The following is a 26,623-nucleotide window of genomic DNA, read 5'->3' as shown; positions in this document are numbered from 1 at the left end:
CAAGCATCGTCGGGCAGAACCCCACCACTTCATAGAAGTCAAGGAAGTAGATTTAGATAGAAACCACTAGTTCAAATGAAGTGTGATATTTGCTGCTGATATATGGAAATAAATGACGCTGAGAAAAATACTAGTGTTATTAATAATGGACATCGTGTTGATCTTGGTGGTACCCATAACCGTTTATGCAGAACAGTGTATAACCGTATCTATAACTTTCTTTGTACTTATCCGATCTTCCTGGAAGTTTTTTCTTTCTAAATGGAGTCGAAAATTTTTCAGCCCAAATCGCTATCCGTATCTATTTTATGGCGAAAAAATAGGAGAATACCGGAAGTGCTTTTCTATTACTTTTCTTCTCTAAGGAGCAAAGGGACGAAAAATGAAAAGTGAAAGAAATGTTCACAACAAACAGCCCATGGAAAAGTAGAAACGACAAATCGCTAGCTGATCGGAAAATCGGTCCTTGTTTTCTTTCTATTTGAATGTACTTTTGGCGATTTTTATGTGGCGGCTGCAGTGTTCAATCCGCGCATCGGTCGACCGCGACATTCACGTCGCCCATTGAACATTATCGAATTTCTTTCGGATCAATGGTTGACATCTGTTGTTTTTTTCTACACTGCTGCTCGTACTACAATTAGTATTAGTGGCGTCAAATGGTCGACGATAACGTCTCCAATGCGATACGGTCGCCTTTCTCAGCTGTAGTTCCCTCTTCCGCTATATCCGATGAAGGTATATTACGGTTTGCCATCTATGTAATTACTGCAACCGCTGTGTGTTCTCGCACTATACATAAACACGCGCAATATATATATATATATATATATAGCATGCTGACTCTAAGCACAAAAAAGGCATCCCTGGCCTTTCGGAGCGCGAAACCCGGCTATTTAACCATTCTGCGGCCGCTGCTGGTTTTGCAGAAACTTACGTCACCGGTAAAATTTGAATAGAACTGCCTGACTCGACACGGAGATCTGCACCTGTAGATATCTACACCGAAATCAAAATCAAATTGAGCTTAATTTTCCATAGGGGATACATGCGGAAATGACGGCCGTAACAAAGATGCTGTCGCGCCAGAGCGACGTAACACTTTCATGGAAATAAATACGTATTGCAAAATTTAGTGTGCCGCCGCTGCTCGGCCGTTGGCTGTTACAATCCCCCGATGGTGGTACGTAGCGGAAATCCGAAAAGAAAATAAGCGAGATCATATAGAAGATGACTATTGAGCGCTGTTGACGACGTCACATAGAAATTCTAGGAAAGGCAAATGCGGATGGAACAATGGAGAAAAACAAACTAGAATTGGTCAGCTAAATTAAATTGTAACAAATTCGTAGCCAATAGTAAAGCTGCCAGGCTTTTTTGCTTTATGGTGCATTACAATTATATTAAAGTGCAGCCCCTTGTTATGAACGTCACTCAAAAACATCTTACAGGACCTTTATGTAGATTTCGCTGTTTACAAAGGAACTATACATGCGATACAAATATTACCCTAAATAGTACTTCAAGTGTACGAAAATAGAAGGAGAAAGCTAAACGCAATAATCAGTATTTGCTGCCAGCTGGCGCGGGAACTGTTCACCGGTAGCGGTGGCCCCTGAAGGGGTCTTTCTGCGTTGTTTGCGGCTTGTGATGATTTTGTATAGGGCTCTGGAGAAATTTACCTCTTTACTCGTAAATTTACCATTATACCTACCGCTAGCTATATTTATTACGTCGCATTGTTGCTTTTTTTTTCTACTGTTAGATTACGAGCATACAAAATTACAGGATTTACTCAGCCGATGGGCAATTTGTCGCAAATCAATACATGGCCATGAACGGGCGAGTGAGAAAGGTCGACTCGGCCCAATTAGCGATTACAAACAAAGTTGCCAATACCAAAAAGCGGCCGTTATTGTTCTTAAGCTACCAATGTCATTCTTCTTTCGTTAATACCGAAGCGTTATCTGGAGCGAAAATATATATCGAAAGCGGCAGCGTAGCCTAATTTCGAACGCTTAGGCGAGTATGTAGGTATTGCTCAGGAAAATTTCGACCGTGGGGCGGCCTTTACTATCAATTGTACCTAAAAATTCAGACCTAGTAGCTGGCGGCAAACAGCTGTCTTGGATTAGCTGGCTGGAAAGCTTCCGTTCATGATGGTAAAGTATGAAACAAAACCTTTGACTGTTCTGTTGTTACTCTTTTGTTGTCTAAAGCGCCAACTGGAATTTGTCCCCGAATTATTCGTAGTCAGTACAAAATCACTAGGGCGTAAACTAGATAAAAGATCGCTGGAGTTTGAAAGTAAAGAAGAAAAAAAAAGCCATTCAGCGCATATTAAAAGAAGATCTTACAAAATAGTTTTAAATGCTTTTGGAATCTGCTGTGGAACATTCGTTTGCAGTGTTTTCGTTACATGTTACCCGACCTTTCATCGCTGTTGTTGTTTCTGCTTCATGCGTTTGTCGCTAAAGCTATTTCCGTACACAAGGTGGACTCGATATTACAAAGGCATATATCCACAGATATTAACAAAGAACCATCGATTGAATTCATAATTGTGAGCTGAGATGGGTTCGTCCCCTCGTATCACTAGGAGAGCTCAGATCGGTCGAAAAAGTCACAGCAGCAAGAGATAGAAAGGATAGGAAAAAGCGGGAAAACTTATTCTGTTTTCCCGCTTCAGCTCGTGCGGCAGTCCTGCATACAGTCAGAGATCGTTGTTCAGCTCTGAGGCCCACTAGCTCATGATGATGAAGATTGTTTCAGATTGTATTACTATTACAGTTTCTAGAGCCATTGACAATATAGGTCAAATTTTATTTCATTTGACGTCCGTTTGTCAAACTCTCTTTGACCCTTTTTCTTGAAAGTCTATCGAAAGATGAACCATTGCGTTAGTTCAGCGGTTTCGTCTTTTTCGTTAGTAAATGAGGGAGTGTTTACGAGCGATGATTGGACTGCAAACGACTCGCCTATCTGTTTGCGCCCCACATGAAGGGATGTTGGAGCAAGCAGATACTGTCATCTTTGTTGCTGGTGATGACAATGATATACTTGCGGCTTTTGGCCGGCCTTACGTCCCCTTTACCCCCTGCTGGGATTAGTGCCAGTAGCAGCATTAGTTTCTAATACTGAAGATGGAACAGAAGCGATTAGAAAAAGTCTGACAAGTTGATCTTATGTATATACTCCGCTGTATCAGCGATTTTTATGTTACTAGCCATCACGTATATGGAATAGTTTCAATGCTCCCTTGAATAACTAACTAAAATCACAACGGATTATGTGCTAATAGCTCTGTAATACATAATGGCACTTTTCTAAGTGTGTGAAAATGGTTCTGTTACATTTGTAAGTAGCAGGTTCATTGCATTGGGTATTGTAATTATTGCACACATAGGAAAATTATGTACTATTTTTAACGCGATGGACGGGACATTAAGCTGAAAGAGCCCAGAGTCGCTGGTTTAAGCCCCGCTGTCGACAAAAATTCACAAACTATGCGATTAAGTGAAGATAATTCAAAGTGCCACGTTCGGCGGGCATCGGCGACCGTTCTCATTACCACTGGTTTAATTGTAGTAGTACTTCGCAGGGGGCAGGATTGCGCTCGTGGCGATAATAATAACAATGTTATTACAGTGTTTTTATTGTTACACGGGATCTAGACAATGATGCGAATTTATAAAAATATGTGTGTGTACATGTTTGTCTCTTTCATTTTTCAAAGGGTCTTTCGTTTGGATGAACATAATGTAATTTGTTGAATTCAATAGCACCGTGATCGGATCTGAGTAATGCTCCGAATTACACCTGACCGCATTCTATTACATTTGCTTCATTGCGGAGAAGAAAAGGGTCGGGGTAGGTGGGGTTCGAAGAAAAGCGAAAAAAAAAAATGAGGAAGAAGAAGAGTCTCCTGTTGTTGTAGACGCAAAAGACGAAAAAATAGGGGTAGGTGCTGCTGGGGGTAGCCTCTTATGGGTGCTCACGTGCCCAGTCCCGGCATGACAAGCGTCCGCTGTTGTTTGTATCCGTGGTCTTTCTGTCTGTCAGCACCCATATATTCACTCTATCATCATTATAGTTTTTATGGGTAGCATTATAAGCAATTGTAAGGGTGGAACGGGCTGTCATGCTGTGCTCTGTTGATGACGATACTGGAAGCAGACGAAAAAGAAAACTACAAAAGAGAACGCAACGTCCGGCGGCCATCTTTCTGTCTCATCCAATTTGGATTCGATGTCCGAATGATCGTCTGCAACTGCGGGGCGATCGCTGCTGAGGCGGTTTCTTGTTGTTCTTGTTTCTGCGATATATATATAAAATTTTCAGCATATAAGTCTATGATGACGACCATTATGGTGTCGATGATCGTCCACGAAATGCATTGAGACGCGCTTGTACTTGCTACTGTTACATTTGTTTCTATAATGGGAGCTCCATTTCTTTAATGAAGACAAGAGCTTTACAATGAAAACTGTAGATTTGAGTTTGGTACAAATGACATTGTACTCCGTATAGAACGATACGTGAAGCTATGAACACACACGACGTTTAACAAAGTTTGTAGACCAGGCCAGCCACACGATGGGGGTACGCGTAGCGGCTCGATGTGCGCGTTGCGGTTGACCATCATCATTTGTCTGACATTGACAGGTCGTATGACGTCTTCTGCTTTGCTTGTGTGTGAACCTATCGGCATCGGAGCTATACACAGGACAAGTGAAATCTTGAGTCCATCGTTTAAAAAGCTACGGCTGACATCGTCCAGTGATCAAATGGCAAAAAAGGTTGTCGCTGTAACGCTGTAGCATAGTCGGAAGGAAGCTATCATCAAGCGCACGGTAGCGCCTGTTGAACGGCATTGCTATTGGAGGACCGACTTCTGCTGTTGTCTCTGGTTTGAGCTTGAAACGCTTAAAACGGGGTAGATGAATGGGACTAATGGGTATTCAAGGCGGCTCCGATGAACATCCTGTCGCCGAGCAACTAACGGCACGCCTAAGAGCAGCAGCAGAAGGGCCTGCTGCTGCCTCGCGGTGCTCTACTATATCTTGGCTGTCCGACAGGTTCGCCATATTAGTCAATTGATGTCCGCGTCCAGAATCTACCCTAACGATGTATTGTTTACATCTTTTCTGCTCCTGCTCAAGCGTTGTATTCTTACTTGACTGGCTTCAGTTGCTCGCTGGCGGGTTTTTGTGATTCGGGCGCACGTTCACTTGACCGCCGGGTCCTGACTGGGTCGCTCATCCTTAAGAAAAATGACAAGACAGAAGCAGCTCATGTCACTGTAGTTGACTGACTCACTGACATTATGCGCCAGGTGCTCGCATGGCACGTACAAACGTAAAGACATTGTAGGAATGACTTATAGTCAGAATAACAACGATGGTAAAGACGAGACACAAGCGTCTTCTGCTGCAGCACACAGACACATCCAAGCATACGGAAGCGTTGAGGGACGACAACTAAATAAACAGAAACGAAGTACGGCAGACCAATTAGGGCCAAACTGGGTAAAGAATACGGCTGGACAATTTTACAAGATGAAAAACTTTAATTTGCAGTAAAGAAGTGTAGTATTCATACTAGTGAAGTACTTAGAGATCTTTGGAGGGCACGAACTTGATACTACAAATGTCTTTTTCAACAACAAAAAGTGCATGCCTCGTATTTACCTTTAATGACACTGTTCGTTATGGGGCAGCGGCGTTACGTGGTAGCCTGACTGCCCCTAAACACATTTTCGACAATAAATTCAATCATCGTTGCACAGACGCCTCCGATAAAGACTAGGCAAATGGTCACATGCGCCGTTGTTGTAACACATCACCTATAAACGAATGTAGCAACTATCAAAACGACTTCGTGCGAGGGCACACAAGATGTGTATGTATGGTTACGAAAGCGGGATTACAAAAAGTTTTATTAGCAAACTTTTCATTCGCGTTATACACAGCACAAGGTTTCCCTGCTCGCCATATTGGACGTAGTATATTTCTGAGAAACAAACAACGAGAGGGAAATGACTCTTAACGAAATAATGTTGCTACAGTCACAATCCGTGCATATATTACAACTATTTCCACTTCATGGAAAAGTAACTTGATTAATTCACCACTCCCAGTTAGGCCGTCGACTCAACGTCGTCGCCAACTACGCTACAAAAAATGCCACGGAGGGGCGACCACGGACCGGGTGGAGTATCAGAACCTGTGGCGTGTGGCGGAGAACGGCGTGCACGACAACCCCCTTTTTTTTAGTAACACAGAAGAAGAGAACTACAAAATAAGAAGGACCCGCTCTGCACTATATATGTGCTTAGGGGCTGCTGGACAGACATGTAGTAGCCGATAGTTATAGTTGACTTATAGGCCTGAACGATGCGTTATTCTCAAGACAGATAGAAAAGAAGGGTGAGGAAAAACTAGCTCTAACCGAGCCAATAGCGATGGTTACTGGTAACGCGTCTGCGTTGTCTCACTTCTTGGCCGTAGCCGTAGAACTAGCAGAATCAGCATCACAGCCGCGCCGCCATTAGCATCACTAGTGTTTATTATACGCGTGTGCTGATGCTTGTCGTAGCCACAGTGACTTGCTCATTTCTGGCAGTAGCCTCCATCGGCGTCGCGTTAGACACTATAGACGCCGTTGACTATGAGAAGAATCTCGTCACGGATATGAAAAGGCAGGAGCTAAACACAATGCGGGATCTGAAGGCTGGCTATGTAGGTCGGCTCTGAAGAGTTGTTAGGAGCCGTGAACCATGCGCCTTGTTTGAGCCACTGTTGCTAGGGTTATACTTCTACAAGGGCTTGTGCGTCCCTGAGTAGACCTGTGAATGCGAGGAGGATTTGCATCTGCATGCGTAGATATTCCTATGGGGGTGTGTGTATGTATGTGTGATCTCTTTAGACGGATCTGAAGAAAATGATGTAAACGTTTTGGGCTTGTGTGTCGCTAGAGAATCAACTGAAATGAAGGGAGGATTGGAGCGTCCTGTTCATCTTTACATAGTTGAGTAGTTTCTTCAAATAGCAGATGTGGATAGAAGACGCAATCTGCTGCGTCCGCGCTTAATGTAGTGGCTTTCGTTGTAGTTTTAGTTGGTAACGCTAGTCACTGAACCAGCCGGTCGGTCCCTGAGTGAGCGTGCGGCTGACGAGATAATTCTCAGCTGGTAGAAAGAGAAAAAGGCAAAAACAGAGATCAAAGAGAGGAAATGAACGGGGGCCACCGTCGGAGATCAGAGGGGTTGCGCACTACGAATGACTTCTTCTGCCACCAACAGCGGCAGCAACGCTCGGCAGCAACCCTGACGGCGCTGGAGGTCCATGTATCTAGGTACCTACATATTAGATGTAGTCGGTTCAAGTCAGTGGGAAAGCACTGCCAACTACTGCTGCGTGTCATCAGCTGTTTATTCTACCCTCACTCAGGTCTAGTTGCAGGAAGGCAAAAAGAAAGAGGCGAACCAAAATAGATAGGATCAAGAGGTTGGACATAACGTAGGTGCCTCTTTTGCCTATGAAACAGAACGAAATAAATCGAGCTCCAGGATCGTATTGGTCTGACGTTACCTGCCTCCTTATAGCATTCTTCAAAAACATACAGCCAAAATCAGGGAATAAAGGGCCGTGACGTTAGAAGCAGTAGTACCAATATTACTAGTAACATGCGCGACAGTGACAAAAGTGTCATGAACGGTAATACGGATATGATCTTCATGAACACGCGCAAAAATGTCCAAATTAAAAGCATGAGATCTTTAGCTCGCCATAGAGATACACGCGAGTATTTCGTCGAAGGCAAGTACGGTTCCAGCGTCAACGCTATCGAAGCTGTTAACCGAATTTAGAAAGAAAGTTTCCGATGGTACCGTGGAAGGTCAATGATTTCAGTATCTGTGTATACCGTTCAGAGGGGATTCGTGTAACATAACTAAGTGGAAAGCATTCGTAAAGTTACGCGCCAGTAAATAGAATAGAAGGAAAAGAAATCAGGTTTGTAGAATTCGTTGATTGGGTTCCGTGCCCTCTGAATGAAAGGTCTGAGGCCTCCGTATAGTCTTGAAGTGGTGCTTGACAGTGGCTGAACTAAAACATATATCAGCAGTACAGCATAAATGAATCATGGACAGGGCGCGTACTTTCAAGCATATGACCAAAGGCAAATTGCTCTTCTATCAAGTAGTATTTATTTATTCGACAGGTTATCGGCCAGCCAATGAAGTGCCTACATACACGTGTGTAGAGTACACAGGTACATTTTGAAGCAGTGGTACGTCAGACAAAATTGTCTTATTCTATAGCAAATTATAGAGACGCCCGACTGGTGCGCATCGAAGAGTGGTGAAAAAGAAATTCATCCAATCAATTAAAAAATAAAGTCAATTAAGCAATTTGCAGGCCTCTAGTTGAATTTAGTCACAGGGTTTATAGATGGTATATATAATAAGCACTATATAATAGTTTAATCTCGTAATTAGGTATATATAAAGCTGCGTTCTCAGCTTAGTTAATTATAATGGCAGCTGTCATGAGTCGATTGCGAGCACGAGTCTACGGGTCGTGACTCGTGCAGCAGAGCTTCATTAGAATGGCCGTTGGTACTTCAACGATTACTGGATTTAGGATATTAACAACGTTACGCTTCCATATGGGCCACGTATTTGTTCTCGATAGCCATCCTCTTTCATTCTTTGTGTCTTCACTGTGTGTCAACTCGAAATGCTGATTGTTGTCCTGGCAGATTATAGCTGGAATAGTAAGGGTGTCAGAGTTACAGTATTATATACAACGGCCATAGTAGATGTGATCTGTCTGTTCTAGGTATGAGGCTGTCGTTTCTCCCACCGACCAGTGCATCAAGCACCATGGCGAATCGAAAGAAACACTATTACAGTTATTTATTGTTGTTTGTAGTATGTATTAAAACAATCGCAATTCAACTTCTTGTCGTTTCTAGGTAAGATTGATGACTGAGCCGTCGTACTGCTACGCAGTCTCCGTATGTTATTGTCTACCATTCCAGGTCAAGCCAAGGATTGTTTTCATGAGATTCCTCTGAATCAATGGCCGAATGTGCTATTTCACCAAACCTGGTAATATACATTGAGATTGCTGATATATTTCAGGGCCTGTCGTCTATAATAACTTGAATAGGGTTTCAAGGTCAGATACCTCAAGTGCACTCAGGCTTAGGGTGCTACTAATTTTTTGTATAACTGATGATTCTTATATGGATGGCATTTAGAGGACCCGGTACGCAAAGTCGTGTGCTGATTCAGCGAGCAAACGTGTTTACGCTACTGTATGCTAACTGCAACGTACCACCATGTCTAAAAAAGAAGGGCCCGTGTTTTGCTAATCGGGGACCAAGCATCGAAAGAGGGTACATTTTCCCTTATTCGCATATTTATTGAGTTAGGTAATATTGAGTTAGGTAAGGTTAAGGTAAATAATCAACGGAGAGCTGACACTTGACAGCCGTGATACCAGGATAGTGGCAACTGGCGCTGCTGTCTCTAATGTAATGGAAACGTTCTTCGGCCAACTCTCCCTTTTCCCGCTTATATGATCCTTATTTTTTTTTCATTGTTACTTAACCGTTATGACCTGCTGCTGAAATGGATATCTCATCGTTTTATGCTTTTTGCGTATTCTAAATGCCCAAAATATTGATAAAATAGAGTAGGTAATCATAACGATTATTATTCCTGCTGTTGTTGACGAATAAACGAAACGATCAGGCTCAACAAAAGCGGGCAGTACTTAGAATGTAGAATAGAAAAGGAGTGAAAGAAGCAGAAGCCCTGGAGAAAGCCGACGCACTGTAACAACAGGCCATGATTTCACAGGCAGAAACGTTATGTGAAGGTTGACAATCAACACTAAGGATGATTGCAGCATGGTTGTCGTTCCCTTTTTTTCTATTTGTTATGTTCTACCACTAGTTATTAAGTCGATAGCGGGTGTCGTAGCCGTGAAGACGGTGGAAAAATTTTTTGATTAAGACGAGTGAAGCGGGAAAAGGCTCCTAGACAAAGCTGTAAATACGAATTAATTCCCACGGGAACAGAAACTGATGGCCCCTGTAAAGTATCTGAAGAAAAGCTCGTATTTTTGGCAGAATACACAACAAAGCCTCATTGTCTGAGCACCTCGTTAACAGTGAAGCTACTCATCGCGCTTACGTCGTCATAAACACCGACTGTATTTGAGAATTCCAGAGAATACGGGTAACCGTTAGAAACATTCTCGTTCTGTCTTCTCAGGACTGTTCCTTTCAATGCTAGGAGCCACTAAAAACAAAAGTTAAGCTGCCATTACTGCTGCTGTTGTCGTGCGTTTATGGCTTCTAACACAACCAGTATGTCAGTGGCATTGGTCGAAATGGCGGCAAGAGCCACGGTCGCACCAGAAATGTGCCCTTCCCGTTATTTTGGTCCTGAGGAAAGAAAACGTTTGGCCAGAAGGACAGATCAGAGCCAGTAATAAGGAAAGCGACAACGGGCACTGTCGCTTGCACGTTCGTTTGTTCACCATCTACGATCGAACATATGACTGTGGCTGCGATGCTCAGCTGACTAGGGCCGAGTAGTAAACGGCGGCTATTCCCAGGTTTGCTGCTAATAGTGGCAGTGGCAAAACCTGCTTGAGATTTTCAGATAGGACCGAGAGCGAGGTTCTCGAGTTCCGCCAAATCCTTTCTCACTCTGTGTTGACCGGCGCTTTTTGTTGTTTAGTTGACTGAGTGGTAATGACACTGCGGCTGCTGCTGTTGTTGTTGTACGAGAATCTAGAGCACGGATCGGCCAGGGATTTTGGCCGTAGCTAGCTGTGCCAAAGAAACGACATGCAGAATTTTCCCTGTCGTTGTCTACTCTCACTAGAGGTGGACAACGCACTGCAGAGTCGAGACCTGAGTAGAGCTATCGTAGCTCTACGCTATCGCTCTCTCATTTTGGTCTTTGTCTCTTTTGAAAGACTGCCTGCTATGAGGCTATTTGTTCATATTTTCTTTATCGCTCAGTCAATGTGTTAGCGTGAAAGAGAACCGCCAGTAGGAGCAAGAATTGCGTCAACGGCGATGACGGTGACCGGTTGTGGTACTTCATAAAAACATTTCTGAGTGCTCCAGGTACTCTAGTATCTGTTGGTAAAACTGTTACCACTGGGATAACGTAGCTTTGCCCTGAACTGTTAGGTCTACACCGGCTGGATGCAGTGACCTCTAAAAGTCGATAACGAAAGCTAAGCTATAAAAGTGACGATTAACCAGCGGCAGAGTGTAACCGCCTTTGGCCAGGAAACCTGTCGTAGGCACTACCCGGAGAAGGCCATCCCAGGGGTCCTGGGCCTTGTGGACGCCTTTCAGGTACAGATCGTTTGCGCCTTTGCAAATGAATTGGCTAGCGAATGGGTGCAACAGAAGAAGAGAACAAGGCAGTGGCACAGGAGAACGTTACGCATAAAGGAAGTGAACAACGGCCTGCGCTGTGGATCACCGCTACGACAGACGCGTATAGGCATTTAGTTTGGTGGTGGCAGCAACGGCGTCGGACGGCACTTCCTAGGCTTTTTTTTCTATGAATAAGTTCCGTGTTTGGTTTTTCCTCGACGATAAGCACACCGACCGACAGCCCATCACAGGCAGACTCTCAGTAGAAGCTATCACGCTATATATATATATATAATCTTCTGTCCGGTCTATCTTCCAGCTGTCGGGAGACACGCTGACAAGTAAATTCGCATTTGTGTTTTTACGTAGGGAAAAAAGTATCTCATGGAGAGCCTGTTTTCGGCTTCTAGCAGGCCAAAGAAACTAGACTGCTGTCACTCACGCAGTGCTTCATAATAGTGAGCGATGCGACTAAATCCGATTGTATGTTAAAACAATAAATACGCTTCAACTTGCGCAATCAGTACGCGTTGATATGGGCACCGGTAGATTCTGCAATACGTCATTGGGAGAGGAGGGCAAAGTTGCCTTGTCCAAGTGGCGTAAATCATATGTTGTGGACGTGCAGTTAATATTTATACCCTTATACAACTCTCACTTGTATTGAAAAGGGCCAGAGCCGAGTCTTCTCGAGGTGTATTATTGTGGAAACTGAAACAGTAACTTATACGGTTCTCATCAATAGTTTTAGTGATAATGGTTCTGTAAATTAAAGGTACGATGGAAAGGTATACCTTTAAATAACTTGAAATGTCGATTACAATTTTATCTGTTGCGGAGAGTGCGTTGTCGGTCGAGCGCGCTGCTGCCGCTTGTTCCGGTCTTTGTGATTCCGTCCCAACGGCCGCTGCTGCGCGCCCTTCTGTGCAGATTTATTTTTTGCTGGCGCATGCTCGCGTGCAACGGCAGCGTTATTTCCGTTATTCGCCAAAGCCAGCGGCAGAGTGAAGCTAATATTACGGCATTTTGATCCTTTTCGCTGTCTATAGAGTATTGTACGTATCCGGTCCATTTATTAATATAGCTATCAGCAACACTATAAACCATGTCTTTCTCTTGTCGGTGCGGATGTTGAGAGGTCGCTGACAGTTCTATTTGTGCAGTCAACCCTGGCCGATGGACAATTGTTTCGCCTGTTGATAGGATACACGCAAACTGAACAGAGTAAAAGGTTAATTATTGGCTCGGTCTATACGCATTGTATGTAAATATAATTATATAAACGCTAAATAGAATGTGATGATAGGCCGATACGGCGCTATAAATTAAAAAACAAAAAGGAGCAATAAATTGCTCATTCCTCTTGACATTGTCACGTATTATATTAGTAACGTATAGTCAAGATGCATTTTCCTTGAAACAAGCGTATGAATATGTTGTCAATGTCTCTTACTATTGTTTCTTCCAGTATCCACCTTCAAGCAATTTGTATAACATCGATGAATAAATAATACTAGCCTACATATACAAACACTGATGAAAATTTGTCCATGTAAAAAATATAGATATTCATTTATCTTTCTACATATGCACATATAATGATGGCAATCGATTTGGCCATAGTATCGTTGTGCCGCCACGTTCAGAACGCGCTTCACGTCGCTGCAACGACCCGGCCAAGCTTCCTTCCGTCCCTCTGTTCAACCATCCGTTCATTGTTTACTCTCTCTCCCATTTGGCTACGCTCTATCCTTTCCTGTTCTGTCGTGTCGGTTTTCTGTTTCGTCTTCGTTCGACTGGGGGGAGGGGTGGAGGTCGGGGAGAAAAATGAGGCGAGGAAACGGCTACAATGAACGAAATGGCTGAGGCCCAGCCTCGACCGGGAGTGGGGACGAGCAAAGGGCGACGAGCGGGACGCGACGGAGGTGGGGGGATACTATTTCCACTCGTCGGCGGCGCTTCAACGGAGCTTCGGTAGCGGCTGTTATGACCGTCATTGCGAGCCATTATTCAACAACTACCGGTGCTCGAATCATAACAATAATAAGTACAGCTAAAAGAGAAGCGACGAGACGAAACGCTCACTGCTGCTGCTGTTGGCGTCACCATTGAGTGGAAGCGACGTATCGAGCTACAATGTTCTTATGCAACAAAGACGGCGGCGGCGCCTGCACGACAGACCAGCAGCGTCAATAACAAAGCCAGGTGAGATTTTTCTCCCGATCGATTAATTTTTCATCGAACTACAATATTGTGCCTTTTCGATAGGATCATCATCATCGGTTTTGCTCTGCCGATAGCGGATTTGTCAAAGTACACGGGGTAGGGAAGGAGGGGAGAAAGGAAACAAAAAATGCAAGCCATAAGGCTATAAACTCTGGCCAATTGAAAGAACGACCCTTTGACGATACCTGGACATGACGGGCCAATAATTAGTGTGGGAACAATTGTTATCCAATATTTGCTATGTCATGATTACGACATCGTTCGTAACTACTTGTTAGCTACTTATATGACCGGACTCTAGGCCACCTTTAGAAAAGATATAATGAGATCCAATCATTACTTCTTCGGAGATAAAGGGGTTCGAATATTACCAGTTGCTGAGCACACGTGTTTCACTCTGGAGCTGCTACGATTACGCTGCGCAACTGGAAACCCCGTGAATTCCGTTTGGCTCCTTCTTTCTCTAGACGTCGTACGTACCACCCCTCCTAGCGGTATCGGTAGTGGTACAAATGACTGTAGCATCCGCTGTAGACAGTCGCGCTAAGGAGTATGCGATTTCTTGTCATGGACAAGCAACAGTTACGATGACTACGGGTGCGACGAAGACGACGAACGTGAACATTTTCTTGAACCGTTTCTATGATGGAGCCGCCGCCGACGCTACAGCCGAAACTTGTTTTCAATATGTGTTCTCCCGCGTAGAAAAGGTTACTTACCTCGATAGCAACTATGGCAGCATTTGAGGAACTTGTTCTGCCCCACCCCAGTCGTCTTCGCCTACTGAAATTGACTGCTTCAAGTCCTACGCTCGGAAGCGCTCCTTAACGCCTCCCATTACAGCAAACGATTGCCCTTGCCCTTCCAGGACTATTCAGTCCAAAACCGATAAAACGACGAGGTTCAAGAGCCGCTTGGCGACGCAATCGTTCGTTCACTAGTTTGCTTCTCCATCTCCAGTTGTATTCTAGGATTTTGCTGGATCTCCGAGTGAAGAACTCTCACATTCTGCGCTTGAAGTTTTCGCAATCGTTGAGCAAAGAAATCAAGCGGGGTTCTTGCAAAGCTGTAGGCTCCTTGTCCTTTCTACGCACTCCTGGCAAATGTCGAGATAACGTCAACCCTTTTGCGGCTTCTCACGCTGCTATTGCTCGGTCGAAAGTCGACTGGCTATTTCTGCTAGTCGACAGTCGTCACTGTAGATGGTGAACGTGGCGAAAACATTATGAAGGCGATCATGCCAGGCTACCGCTGTCCGAGTTCTCGTATTCCGTAAGCTTAGCAAAGGTGATTACACTGGGCCTTTGGCCGGCTTGCCGGTGTGTTATTATCACACAATTTGTTCATTGAATTTATTTTGTGCAAACGGCAAGCCTACAAATCTGGCTCGTTTTGCCTACGTGCCCAAAGACAAGACCAACCATCATTCTTTTGCTCATTCATGCTGATGAAAGAAAAAAAAAAAGATCTTTTTGCTTTTATTTTACGTATAATACTCGATAATAATAATGAGACTCAGAAACACTACACTCACGATAAGACAGAGAAAGAGGTCGAACATACGAACGAGGAAGCCCGATGCGTGTATACACATACACTGCAGAGGCTTACTATCGTTTTTTTCTATCAGGCGCCTGCTGCTGTAAATCTCGACGTGTTATTAATACGTTTTTATCAATTACTAACATCAAACGTGTAGATCAGTTTTGGGGTATCAAACTACATATTATTGTCATACGTTTCACTTGAACGGGGTATGCTATTGGAAGGAAAAACGCGTTTCTTTGATTTTAAAAAGCAATGAATAGATATGCTTAACGTAGACACATGCGTATTCTTTTCTTCACAGAAAAATTACAGTAAAATAAGTCATTTACAGGTTATTTTGTGTAGAAGATTCCGTGCAGGGACTTGCAAAGATGCTTCGAGAGTCGTGGAAGCTATGGTGGCGGCCACATTATCACACAACAGTAGTTGTCACGTGTCTTATATAAGTCGCTACCTGCATTCAAATGCAGACGGCGTTAACAGCGTAAAAAGACACTTTTAGTTTTGGATTGTGTTAATTCAAATGACAAAAGGCAGTTACAAAGACGCCAGCCCATAAGCCTGTTGTCCATCTGGGTGTTAAGGTATCGAAACGCCCATCATCGCGGCTATTCGGGACAGCATAAAGGTACACTGTGACAGTTACAAGAGTTGCAATTAGAACGGGAGAAAGTGGACTATTTCGGGGAACGAAGTGGTGAAAATGAGGGAATCGAGGTTTGCCCGGGGATTCGTTTTCCCAATCGCTGCAGCTGTTTCTCACTGGTAAATAACCCGTTGGTTCCTCGTCTTAATGCTGTCTCGTGCGTCGCAAGGCTTCTCCCGATGGTGGTGGGTACCCATTTTCGATGTGTGTTTACTGTTGAAGGCTGTTGTTGTTGCTACAAGCGCGGTAAACAGTAAAATATGAATAGCAACGGCAGCGGCGATCGAGATACGCTTCTAAGCGGTAGCGGTAGCAGCAACGCTGAAAAAAACGACGGAAAGCAGTTGGAAGCTATTAGCTACGAATGGGAGCGGGCGACAGCACTCTCTGTGGTATAATAAAATGTCCCGAATAACAAAATGTCGCCAGTTCCGCCTGCCGCGAAAATTGACAAACCCACCGTCACGGCCAGACAAACCCATGCAGATGAACACATATACACACACACACATAGACACACTCCAATATACTCCAAATATACAGTATTTGGACAGCAAGCTAATTTGTACAGCAAGTATAGATAGATACATGCAGAGATATTTAAGCAATGGACGATAGGGGCGACATAGAAACAGTTCGCTCGTGACTGATAAACGAGTTACGTCAAACGGAACTGCAGCAACCAATACAAAGGTTTCCACAAGACAAATTCCATCTACATTTAACGATGCCTACAGATGCTGCATTCTAAGGCATATTTTTTCAAATCGGAAGTAGAGGATAATAAAACACTTTTTTTCTTTCAATAGGGCAATTCAGAATAGTTGTTAAGTGTGAAAAATTAAAATTTGGTGTCTGTTTTTACTGGAAAACGAGTCGACAGTGGTTTCTCTTGCATAGATTCGTGACGCGGTTTGTCGCTATATAGAATTGAGAGGCAAGTTGACGTTTGGACACTCTTAAATAGTCAGGCCCCAGCAACAAAATATCTGCTAACTTTCCTTCCAAGTGCGGCATTGATATAATTTGATTGACTTAAATAGTTAAAGTTACAACTAAGTGAATCCACCTGACAGAATTTTAATTTTTTTCTCAAGGAACTTATAAGGAAATATAAACTTGTCTGATGTAAAATGCAGTTACGTTTTTTTACGTGTCTAAATATAGAAGCATTCGTAGCCTGGTATCTTGTCTAGCTAGAAATGAAACATCATATGACCGCTAGATCAAATGTTTCTACTGGGGCAATGCATTGCATTACTTTATTAAAAAGGTAACTAATGTGATGTAGGGCCAGAATCAACCCAAAAACATACTACTGCTTTGTCTAGAATCTTGTCGAAAAGTATAATTTCACCAATAAACAGGAAATCTATTCATATAGACCTTGTTTTTGTATGTTGTCATTATATAAACAATAACCATTGGTTTCACCACACCTTCATAGGAAACCCACAAACATCTATAACGTATCCTTACCCGAACTCTTCCTCGATTCTCCGATTTTTATCATTTTATCTCATAGTGTTTCAGTTCTATCAGTTCTTTTCGCCTATCTGTCAGTCTATATGGTGTATTTTGCTACTATTTGATTTTATGTTGGTCTGTGACCATGTGGGGCTGTTTCACCTACATGTTTGCCGTAGCCATAGCGACCTGCACTAATAACAGCATTACTCAGCAACATGATTACGTCAAGCCAAATCACCATCATTACATCTCTATACAAAATATCACACTATATAGATTAGATAGACAAGCGCCAACTCACACGGGCCGCATTGGCAGTCAGAGGTAAATTCTCGCAGTTCTTACAAGATATATATATATATCTGTCTTCCGGCTGAGCCCCATGAGGTTCTGGCTGCTGAACGCCATGGCATATTATTCAAGTCACTCTTCCCAGCCAGTCTTCGATAGTTTGCCTCTCCGCCCTTTGATCTTCGTTCAATACAGAGTTGGCATCAGACTGTGTTTTTCTGCCTTTTGTGATGACTTTGTTCGGTCGACAGGCGGAAAACAGTCGTGGTAACAGCATCTCGACGCTCGTTTGCCACAGACATTGAAGTCAATTAAGTGAGAGTGTCTCGATGTCTATGACTATAAAACATTGGTGGACGGTTAAATAAACTGATGGATGCGCCATTGCACGACATGGATGAAGTTGCTGTCATCGCGTCGCATTTGCTCCAGGATGGAAATTGTGCTCACTTTTTAGTGACTTTCAGCGAGGGCAAGAGGGGGTTGTTCCTTAGATATTTACTATTATTACTTATTGGCTAGAGTTAATATAGTGTTGTTGATTTATGGTATGGCAGTCGTTTAGTCGAATGCCGTTTGTCGGTAGGACACTTGCAAGGTGCTATGAATGTGTGGCGGGAGTGTGGGCAACGAATTCGGATAGATGCGGCAGGGTAATAGCGTGTGTGTATGGCCGTCGGGCCGATATCCTATCCGAATAGTCGTCAGAGAGAAACAGGCATTCCGCTTGGCCGAACAGTTGTTGTTGCCGCTGGCGTCACTGTCATTGACGATCATTTTTGTTAGAACTGTCGCCAAATTTTCATCGTGACATATTCTTCATTGTCGTCATGGCGCTGTCGGCGTTTCATTCTTCTGTCGTTTCTACTGTCCCCGCGTATTGCTTGGTATGTGTGTAGTAAGAAAGTCTTCGTTAGATACACGAGGTGACTAATTCGAGCCAAATACAAAATCGTGCGCCGCTAAGCAGCTGCTATGTCCAGTAGGATCGTATAGCTATTGGTAGAGAAATGAGATGGACACCTCATGCCGACCACGGCTGCCTTTACTCTAACAAGCAGCGTGACTCAATCTAACATAAGCTTCCGTATGACGCACACGCATGCGTAATGTGACTTATTTAGAACAACGCTGAAAGCACAAGACACCGGAAAAAAAAAGAACGTAATGAGCCTAGCTCTGAGAGACACCGTTTTTATACTCTTCACCTGGCTCATAGTATTCTTGTTTGGAATTTTCAAGGTGACAGACTAATAATGGCAGTCCACGTGTCTTCGTGCGTGTCTCTAACGAATGACTAATTGTCGCGCTCCACGTATTTTTTAACGCAAATCATGTTTACGTATTACTTTGTAGTTGGGTGACTCATATCCTGCGCAGACGCTTAAATGAAGTCGTTGTCGCCATAGGCGCGCGAGAGAAGAAAAAAAAAAAAACGAGGAAAAGGTATTCAGCGTATTGTCGTACAACTGGAGATAAAATGATAAACAGAATAGGAACAAGAAGCTTATTTAAGTGTCAATCAACTTATCTGTCATCTAATTTGTATCTACTACAAATTATGTACAGTATATGCAACCGTTTGAATATCTATAATACAGCGCGAAGTTTGGATCTGACAAGAAACAGCTGCCCATAGATTTACTAAACGCTCTAATACCGCCAATTTCACTGCAGTTGTGAGACTCTATCTAGCCTTTTCGACGTAACGCGACGTTCGTGATCGATTCAAGCTAATTGATTTTTTATACCAATTCGCTGTCCGTAAGGTAGGTAAGACTTGAACACAAATCTAACGTCAATTTCAACGTTCCTTAGCTCCGAAGACCAAGCGAATGCTGATGCTGACACTACGCGGCAAGACGACGCGACGCGTTCCAGTAATTTTGGAAAAACGACTGGTGCTCGCGGTCACATGTTCTTCCATCATGAACTGTGTGCTCGGGAGTAACCTTGGTCGCTTGACGCTTCATTCATATTGTCATTGTGGTCGACGCTTTGACGAATTAGGATTCTGTACTACGGATAGTGTCAGGGTCTTATGGCTTTCTGAAAGTACGAATAGAGCGTTTGTCAACAACAGTGAAGTTCGTACAGCACAGAAACAAGCAATGATAGATAAGGGGGGCCGTTGCCACCGTCATCATCTGCATCTATCACCTTCTGGAAATGTTTGTTTCGTCCTCTTAGATAGCCTTTGATGGCATTTCACTATGTATGTAGTTCATATCGAGGCTTTGGGTTCGAGGCGCTGAGAACAAGTAGCCTTAGCTGGGTCTACCGCTGAATTTGGCTGACCCTATAGCGGCAACAACGACAACGGTTGCGTTACGAATATCTGTGTATGACATCTGCTGGATGCTGTGACCGCCGATGTCTTCCGGACGCTGTTTATATTTATGACACTATATCTTTTTCTATCATTGTTAATATGATTACTTTTCGCTGTTGCGGTCGATTGCCGGAGTAATGACATTGCATGTAACACCGAGGGAGACATGCTCACTGGCGGCGTTGTTGGTGTTTCCATTGCGGTAGTTCAACTGTCGCTTCGAAGCAGCCAGACCGATCGTGGTTGATTGCCACGGTCAGCCGCTAGTATTCCCTGTCTAATCGGCCTTTTGCTATTGCCTAAATGGGCCGGCAGATAGATAGGATGGACGAAACGGCATCGCGGCGGCAACGACTGCTACCGTTCTCTAGTCATTGTAGGCGCTATTAAATAGAGAAGCAGAAACTGATTTTTCAGTTCGACGGTTCACTTTGATTGTGAGTGTGGACAGGGTATGAACGTCAATGGATATATACGTACATCTAGTCGGACAAGTGAATGAGCAGATGCCGGACAAAAATTAGTTTTTTTTCTCCACATAGAGTCAATATAAATACGTATTGGGAGATACAGCGCATCATCATCATCAACAATAGCGACAGCGACCAAAATAACACCGTAGAATGAGACTGAAAAGCATAGAAGTATAGATTAAAATCAAGGCTAAGCTCGCGGGACACTGACTTTGCCTTACGTCACTCGACAAACAGTTAGTCTTGTCAGGCTAAAAGGTTCACAGATGATATTGATAATGTTAATCATGAAGCTGCTAATACGTACGTACGATCAGTTTGTGTGAAAGCGGACATACCAGCCTTGTTTGAACCTAACAATCGTATATAGTGACGAGAGAATTCTAGCGTGTTACATTTTCCTATGTTAGCTTTTTCCCGCTCCCATAGATTAGGGTAAATGGAGCATGTGATTATATTCGAGACGGTGTTACAGACGCCCCCGAAGGAAGGTATTGAAGCTAACGTGGACCCGTAGACATCTCTAGTCGTTAGATGAGTGACTTGCATCAAGCTGCCTTCCCGTTCTCCTCCAATTCTATTCCAACCTCGTCTCCTTTCTCTACATATATGTATCTTCGCCTGATCTAAATAATCCTGGAATTCATCTACCTCAGCTGACTTACCTAATTATTAACTAAAAGACGCCGGACAGTGAGGCATAAATAGGGTTCACTGTTATTACTGGTGTAAGTACTTATCTGTGAGTTTACATTTCTTTGCCTTTTATCAGTTTCTCTTTGACCACGGTTACTGTCTCTGCTGAACTCGAATAGCATCATTATTTGGCTTTTTTGTATGTTTGATATTTCGTGTAGAGCCACGCGGATTGATTCCGCTCGCGACTATTTTGGTTCTCGTTCTCGTTTTTTTCTCACTTACTTCGTTTCTCTTGAGCCTTAGACAGGGCGCGTCGATGGTACCTATTACTACCGCCAGGACCACGCTGATTGGCGACGAGAAGCACGCAAAGAGGCAGATAGGCAGCCAATGAACGGAAGATAGTAGGCGAGTGTAGAACAAACGAGCAACAATCTACGTTTATTTCCGCTTGTCTTGTCGCGCCGTTGCTTTCGAGCGACACCGTCCAGACCGTGTCCCCACCGCCCCTGCAGCTGCCTCCATTATGAGGCGTTTACCTCAGCTGGCCTTAACATGGGGGGAAACAGTGCTTCTAACGTGCCTTTTTGCATGCCTTAGATGCCTTATTTTGAATCACCATGATTCTCATTCCGCCTGTGATACCTCTACTCAAATAAGATTTTATGCCGAGGTAAGGACCCGTTGCCACCTTACGTTTCGTATTAACCTCTTGCGGTTTTTCATTTAACTCGTATTCTATTCATTTTTTCGATCAACGCAGTGAAGAAACAAACGGTCGGATTGATCGGCCAACAAAATATTTTTTATGTTGCTTGTCACTGCCCTGATCATGTTCACGCTTAGTGTTGCGCTTTCCTATGCTTTACTTCTTTTCCCTGTTAATAGTTTTGAGCTATCTTCTGTCTATGAACGCCTCGATGGATCATTTGGCACGGTGATTCGATGTGCGGCAGAAAGTAGGGGGCAAAAAGGAGAAAAACTAGACGAAACTTGTATAAACCTACTAAAAGGGTTTTGTTTATCTATATTAGCACATATTTCTGATTCAATGCATGTATGTCGCAGATAAAGCAGAAAGACAGATTCTGACAGGAACAGATGAACGTTGTGTGAAAAACATTGACACTCTTAGATGATTCGAACGATTTTAGGTTTATTGGCTGTACGCGCTGAAAAGTTAATCAGAATCTTGCTCAGATATCCCTTAGCTGGCTGTCAATTGGATAAATACGCAGCTCTATTCGCGCTAGTCGCGATTTGGATCTCGTCCTTTTTTCATGGTGCATAGTTCTGCAGGATATCGTTGATCTCGCCTTCGTTAACTCGAAGGCGGCAAGATAACGTAACTCGATTTCAATCTAGCTTCCGCCACTGCGTCTGTCACGCATGACACGCACACAAAAGCACACTGAGTAGGTCATTCAAGAAGCGTCATTGTCCTGTTTGTTGATTGGCTACAACGATGCGGCACGTCGTAACGTTTTTTTTCTCGTCGAACTTGCGTTCGGCCACAGCGTAACAGCAGCAGTGAGCGGGTTGCCTTCATGTCTACATACATATAGACAAATCGAGAATAAGGTGTGTATGGGGCACCACGAAGCTCCCACGAGATTTCTCCAAGCCTCAGAAAGTGGTTCCGATGAGCATTGGCAACGCCAGAATGTTGTTCGCCCTGCACCTGTGGTTGCGCCTTGCTGGGATTGGGCAACGAGAGTCGCAACGTTGATGGCAGAAAGAAGATTAAGCGATGATATATCGCAATCAGATAGAGTAGCGAGCGGACGAAATACTCCAACGGCAACAACCGGCCTAATGATTATTTGTAGTAAAGTGAAAGATCTTCTTTCTGGAATATGACTTTGCTACGTTGGCAAGACACGTTTTCCTTCTTTTTCTATTATATCACGTACGAATACAAAGATTGCTACAGAGAATCTGTGACCATACGTTGTCATTTGATTGTTGTCATGGCTTGCCGGAACCGGATAAAACTTCGAGGACGATCATTACAAAACACAGTCCCCTAAATGGGCTGTTTAAACAAGCCATAATAAAGCCACGCCTAAATTACCCGTTTAATGAAATGAAACGAAATTATATTGAACAATTCAATGGGTCCTAAATGAGAATACAAAACTAATTCATTCGCTTACCGATGTCGAACCAAAAAAATCGATCAGGTTCGAGATTATGTTAGACGATAATGCGAATTGTTTTCGAAATTGTGCTTGTTTCATTATCAGAGTAACAAGAATATTACCGAATAGTTAGTTAATCGATATGTAACTGAAGCCTCTCGAGCCTCTATTATCTAATCAAATTAGATGTATCATCTCTCGGGGTTATTGAACCGAAACGCAAGTACTAACTATTCGAAATTAATCATGCAAATACGGACCGATGCAGCGCGAATATGACGATAACGTGTTTCGTGTAAGCGATGTTGTAAAATAATATGGCGAGCTGCTTTCTCCGTGAACAGGCAGTACCATCTGAAAGCTAGTTATCGCAGTTCACAGGATATAGAAACTGCCCCGCGCGTGACTAACTAAAGGTATCTATTTAATCAAGCAAAAGCTCATCGAAGCACTATGTGGCATACTTGTGAGATTACGGTAAGGACACGATAGACCTCTGTGACCGCTTGAGCCTTGAACACGATAGCGCTATCCATTATTTGTATATTCAGTCGACCCGTCGAGACAGTCGTGCAAGTCTGCATTAAAGTAAATATAGACATGCGATGGAGCGGCCTCTTTTCAACAAACGGAAATTCGCTTGTTCAGAAAGTGAAAGCAGCTGTTATGGCGTGATAAGCGTTTGGGTACCGATATCTTTTCTATTGGCCAGTTTCTGCTGTTAAGGAAGATGGACTGTGAAATGAACGCAACTGATAATGGCGACCAGGCGGCAGGTAGAGATTCCCGTTACTGTGAGTTGATGCCACTGGTCGTGAATCCCTCACGATCACTACTGTGATAGTATTATCGGACTATAGGATCGCATCATGATAGATAGATTGCTACAAACCATTGCCAAGACGTTTCCGATTCTTTTCTTTATCGTCGTGTGCGGCAAAATGCGTTGAACGCTTTGCCTTTCCAGTTTCAACGAAGATTGGAAACAAACGTGCGGACAGATGAAAATGAATGATGATCGCGCACCGCGTATGGAGTGTGCAAAGGCGGAGTTCAAAGCATGTTTTGCTTTTCGTCGAGCTTCCCTGCCGGTTCTGCTGCCCGTATTGAAAAAAGCACGACATGAGCGAATCGATGAGCTATAATGCGATTCTAGCCAGATATATGCACCTAGACGAATAGTACGGAGTGGTTAACACCTGATATTCAATTAACAGTTAACACTTGGCGACATACACCGGTAACAAATGTATTCATCTATAGCTGATGGGGTAATGTTAGATAGCAACCCTTGCCCGATATGATTGTTCAAGCTGATAAACAGACAAATCAGTTTACATCTAAATGTGCTTAAACGTCACTATGTAGAGTATATCTTTCATGCTGATCTTTGTTTGATAGTAATTGCCTAAATATATAACCGTACTGAAGCATTCATGTACACAGAGTGATTATTGCTTAATAGAGATAGGGGTCTGCGTAGGGATTTATCGTATTTTGATATTCGCAGCGACAGACTCAGCAGTGGTGACACCAAGGCCTTGATGCCCACAGGGGAACTCGAAATTCAATAATCGACGTTCACTCGTATCGGACGATGGGTGTGTGGCGCTGTTATTGCGAGAGAGAAGCAACTGTTAGTTACTAAAAATCTTGATTTCTTTCGACAGTCAGGCGAGAAATGAAGTTTAGTCTTACCTTTTTTGTCCGGTTGAACAAATCGCGTGGTCGAACTGCTGTTCTTCGAGCAGCAGGCAAGGCCATTGCACCTATTATCATCGACAGACGGATCTCTGCTGCTACTGCAAAAAAATATAAGAAATCGAGAGAGAAAGGGAGGGGAAGAAAACACAGAAGAAGAGAGAGACGGTTGGGAGGTGAAGAGCTTAACGCAGATCGTATTAATATTACTCAGCGTCTCGCGTCTGGCCGGATCTCCGGTGGGGTCGAACTAACCCGGAAAAGTTGTTCCAAAGGTCCGATATTGTTGCGTAAGGCAAGCAGATTAAGGGTTGATTACAACAGTGGATTTTTGGTATGCCGCATGTTTTGTTTAGACAATAACATACATTGAATTGAACCTAAGGGGCATTGTGTTATAAAAGATATTTTAACGTTTTTTTTTATATGACAGCGATGGCGCTTGTGCTGTGCATTAGTCGAGTCAGCAGGGCAACGATTAGCTAAGGTTTCAGACATTCAGGTTCGCTGTGTCGTTTTTCTCCTTTAAACGGCGACGGTATATCTTATCTATGTTGATAGTCCAGTAATTTTACCTGCAATCTGTTTGCCTGCCGTGTATATGGCATGCAATATTACATGTTCTATTTTATTCCTGTAGACCAAATTCTGAGAATACGCAGAATCGCCTTTTGCGCAGACACACTGTCCTTGTCTTCGTGGGGTCTGTGTTTTGCCTTCTTGTTTTTCGTCTCATGCATATTGACTAGATGATGGTATGAAGTCATGTACGACATTTACCGTTCGATGGCGATGTCGTATTAATTTAGGCGCAGCTCTTCGTCAACGAATGTCGTTTAAATTTGTCTGGCGTATTCAGCTCCGCGGTTACCTTATGCAATTCCTGCTTATTCTCAAGGTCTTCAAGCATTGTTAGCATGGCTCTGGGCCAACGCTGGTATAGCGTTATATCTGTTCTAATTATGCCCTATGCCATATTGCTAATGCATTTGTTTAAATGTTTTGAATTCAATAGGCAATTCACTAATTGGCCCCGTCTAGTACAGACATATAATTATAACACATTTCGTATGAGATGGATGACCTGAAAAGTTGTCATACACCCTGTGCTGAACTCGTCGTCTATTTCCGGCCATAATCGGTTTTTAAAACCACAGGATTCACCGCAGCATCTGTCCGCAACGGACTAGCTTAAAGAGTCTCAAATGAGATGACAAATGTTCGTACATGCGATCATATGGCACAGGCATTTGCCACCAGACAATTTGATGCACCTCAGATGTCGCTGGCATTTTTGTTTTCCATCTTTTTCGTCTTCACAGCTTTTCCTCTAGCGTCGCGCCACGTTCTGCTCCTTTATCTTCTGGAAGAACAGCAAAGCGTCCACAGTAATAACGGTAATGATCCCGCATGCATACCGGCAAAATTGGCCGAGTCATGCGGCTTCGTTGATCGAAGCAGCAGTATCACGATCGCCACTGATAAGAGCCTTACGGCGGACGTGGCTGCTTCTCCCAGTACATGTGCTGTGATCGCCAGACGGGACAGATCATGTGAAGTAATTCATACACAACGGGCGAAGCTGCATGTGTCTATGTATACGTATACATATGTAGTGTACGTTTTTACACAGCGATTGCTATGGTGGCAGTTGCGCGTTTAGAGCTCTAGATCGAATCAGCGTCCGATATAACACTGTGAGAGGGTATCGGACGCTGAAGGCCGTGGGAACGCGTTTCTT

General features: G+C 43.5%; 1 protein-coding gene across 2 annotated transcripts in view; it reads left to right on the top strand.

Moving 5' to 3' along the window:
* Positions 1-26,623, top strand: part of LOC111249353 (serine/threonine-protein kinase PLK2-like) — a 130,964-nt gene that overhangs the window by 83,519 nt on the left and 20,822 nt on the right. The window contains exon 2 of one of the 2 annotated variants that reach the window (XM_022803118.2): positions 8,980-9,115. The exons of the other annotated variant lie outside the window; for it this stretch is intronic. Coding sequence (XP_022658853.1) covers positions 9,086-9,115 — 30 coding nt within the window. The 5' untranslated portion in view covers positions 8,980-9,085. The remainder of the gene's footprint in view (positions 1-8,979; positions 9,116-26,623) is intronic. 2 annotated transcript variants of the gene reach the window in all.

Source organism: Varroa destructor, unplaced genomic scaffold (genome assembly GCF_002443255.2).
Source record: "Varroa destructor unplaced genomic scaffold, Vdes_3.0 BEIS01000004.1, whole genome shotgun sequence".
Lineage (NCBI taxonomy): Eukaryota > Metazoa > Arthropoda > Arachnida > Mesostigmata > Varroidae > Varroa > Varroa destructor.
This window is presented reverse-complemented; position numbering and strand designations above follow the sequence as displayed.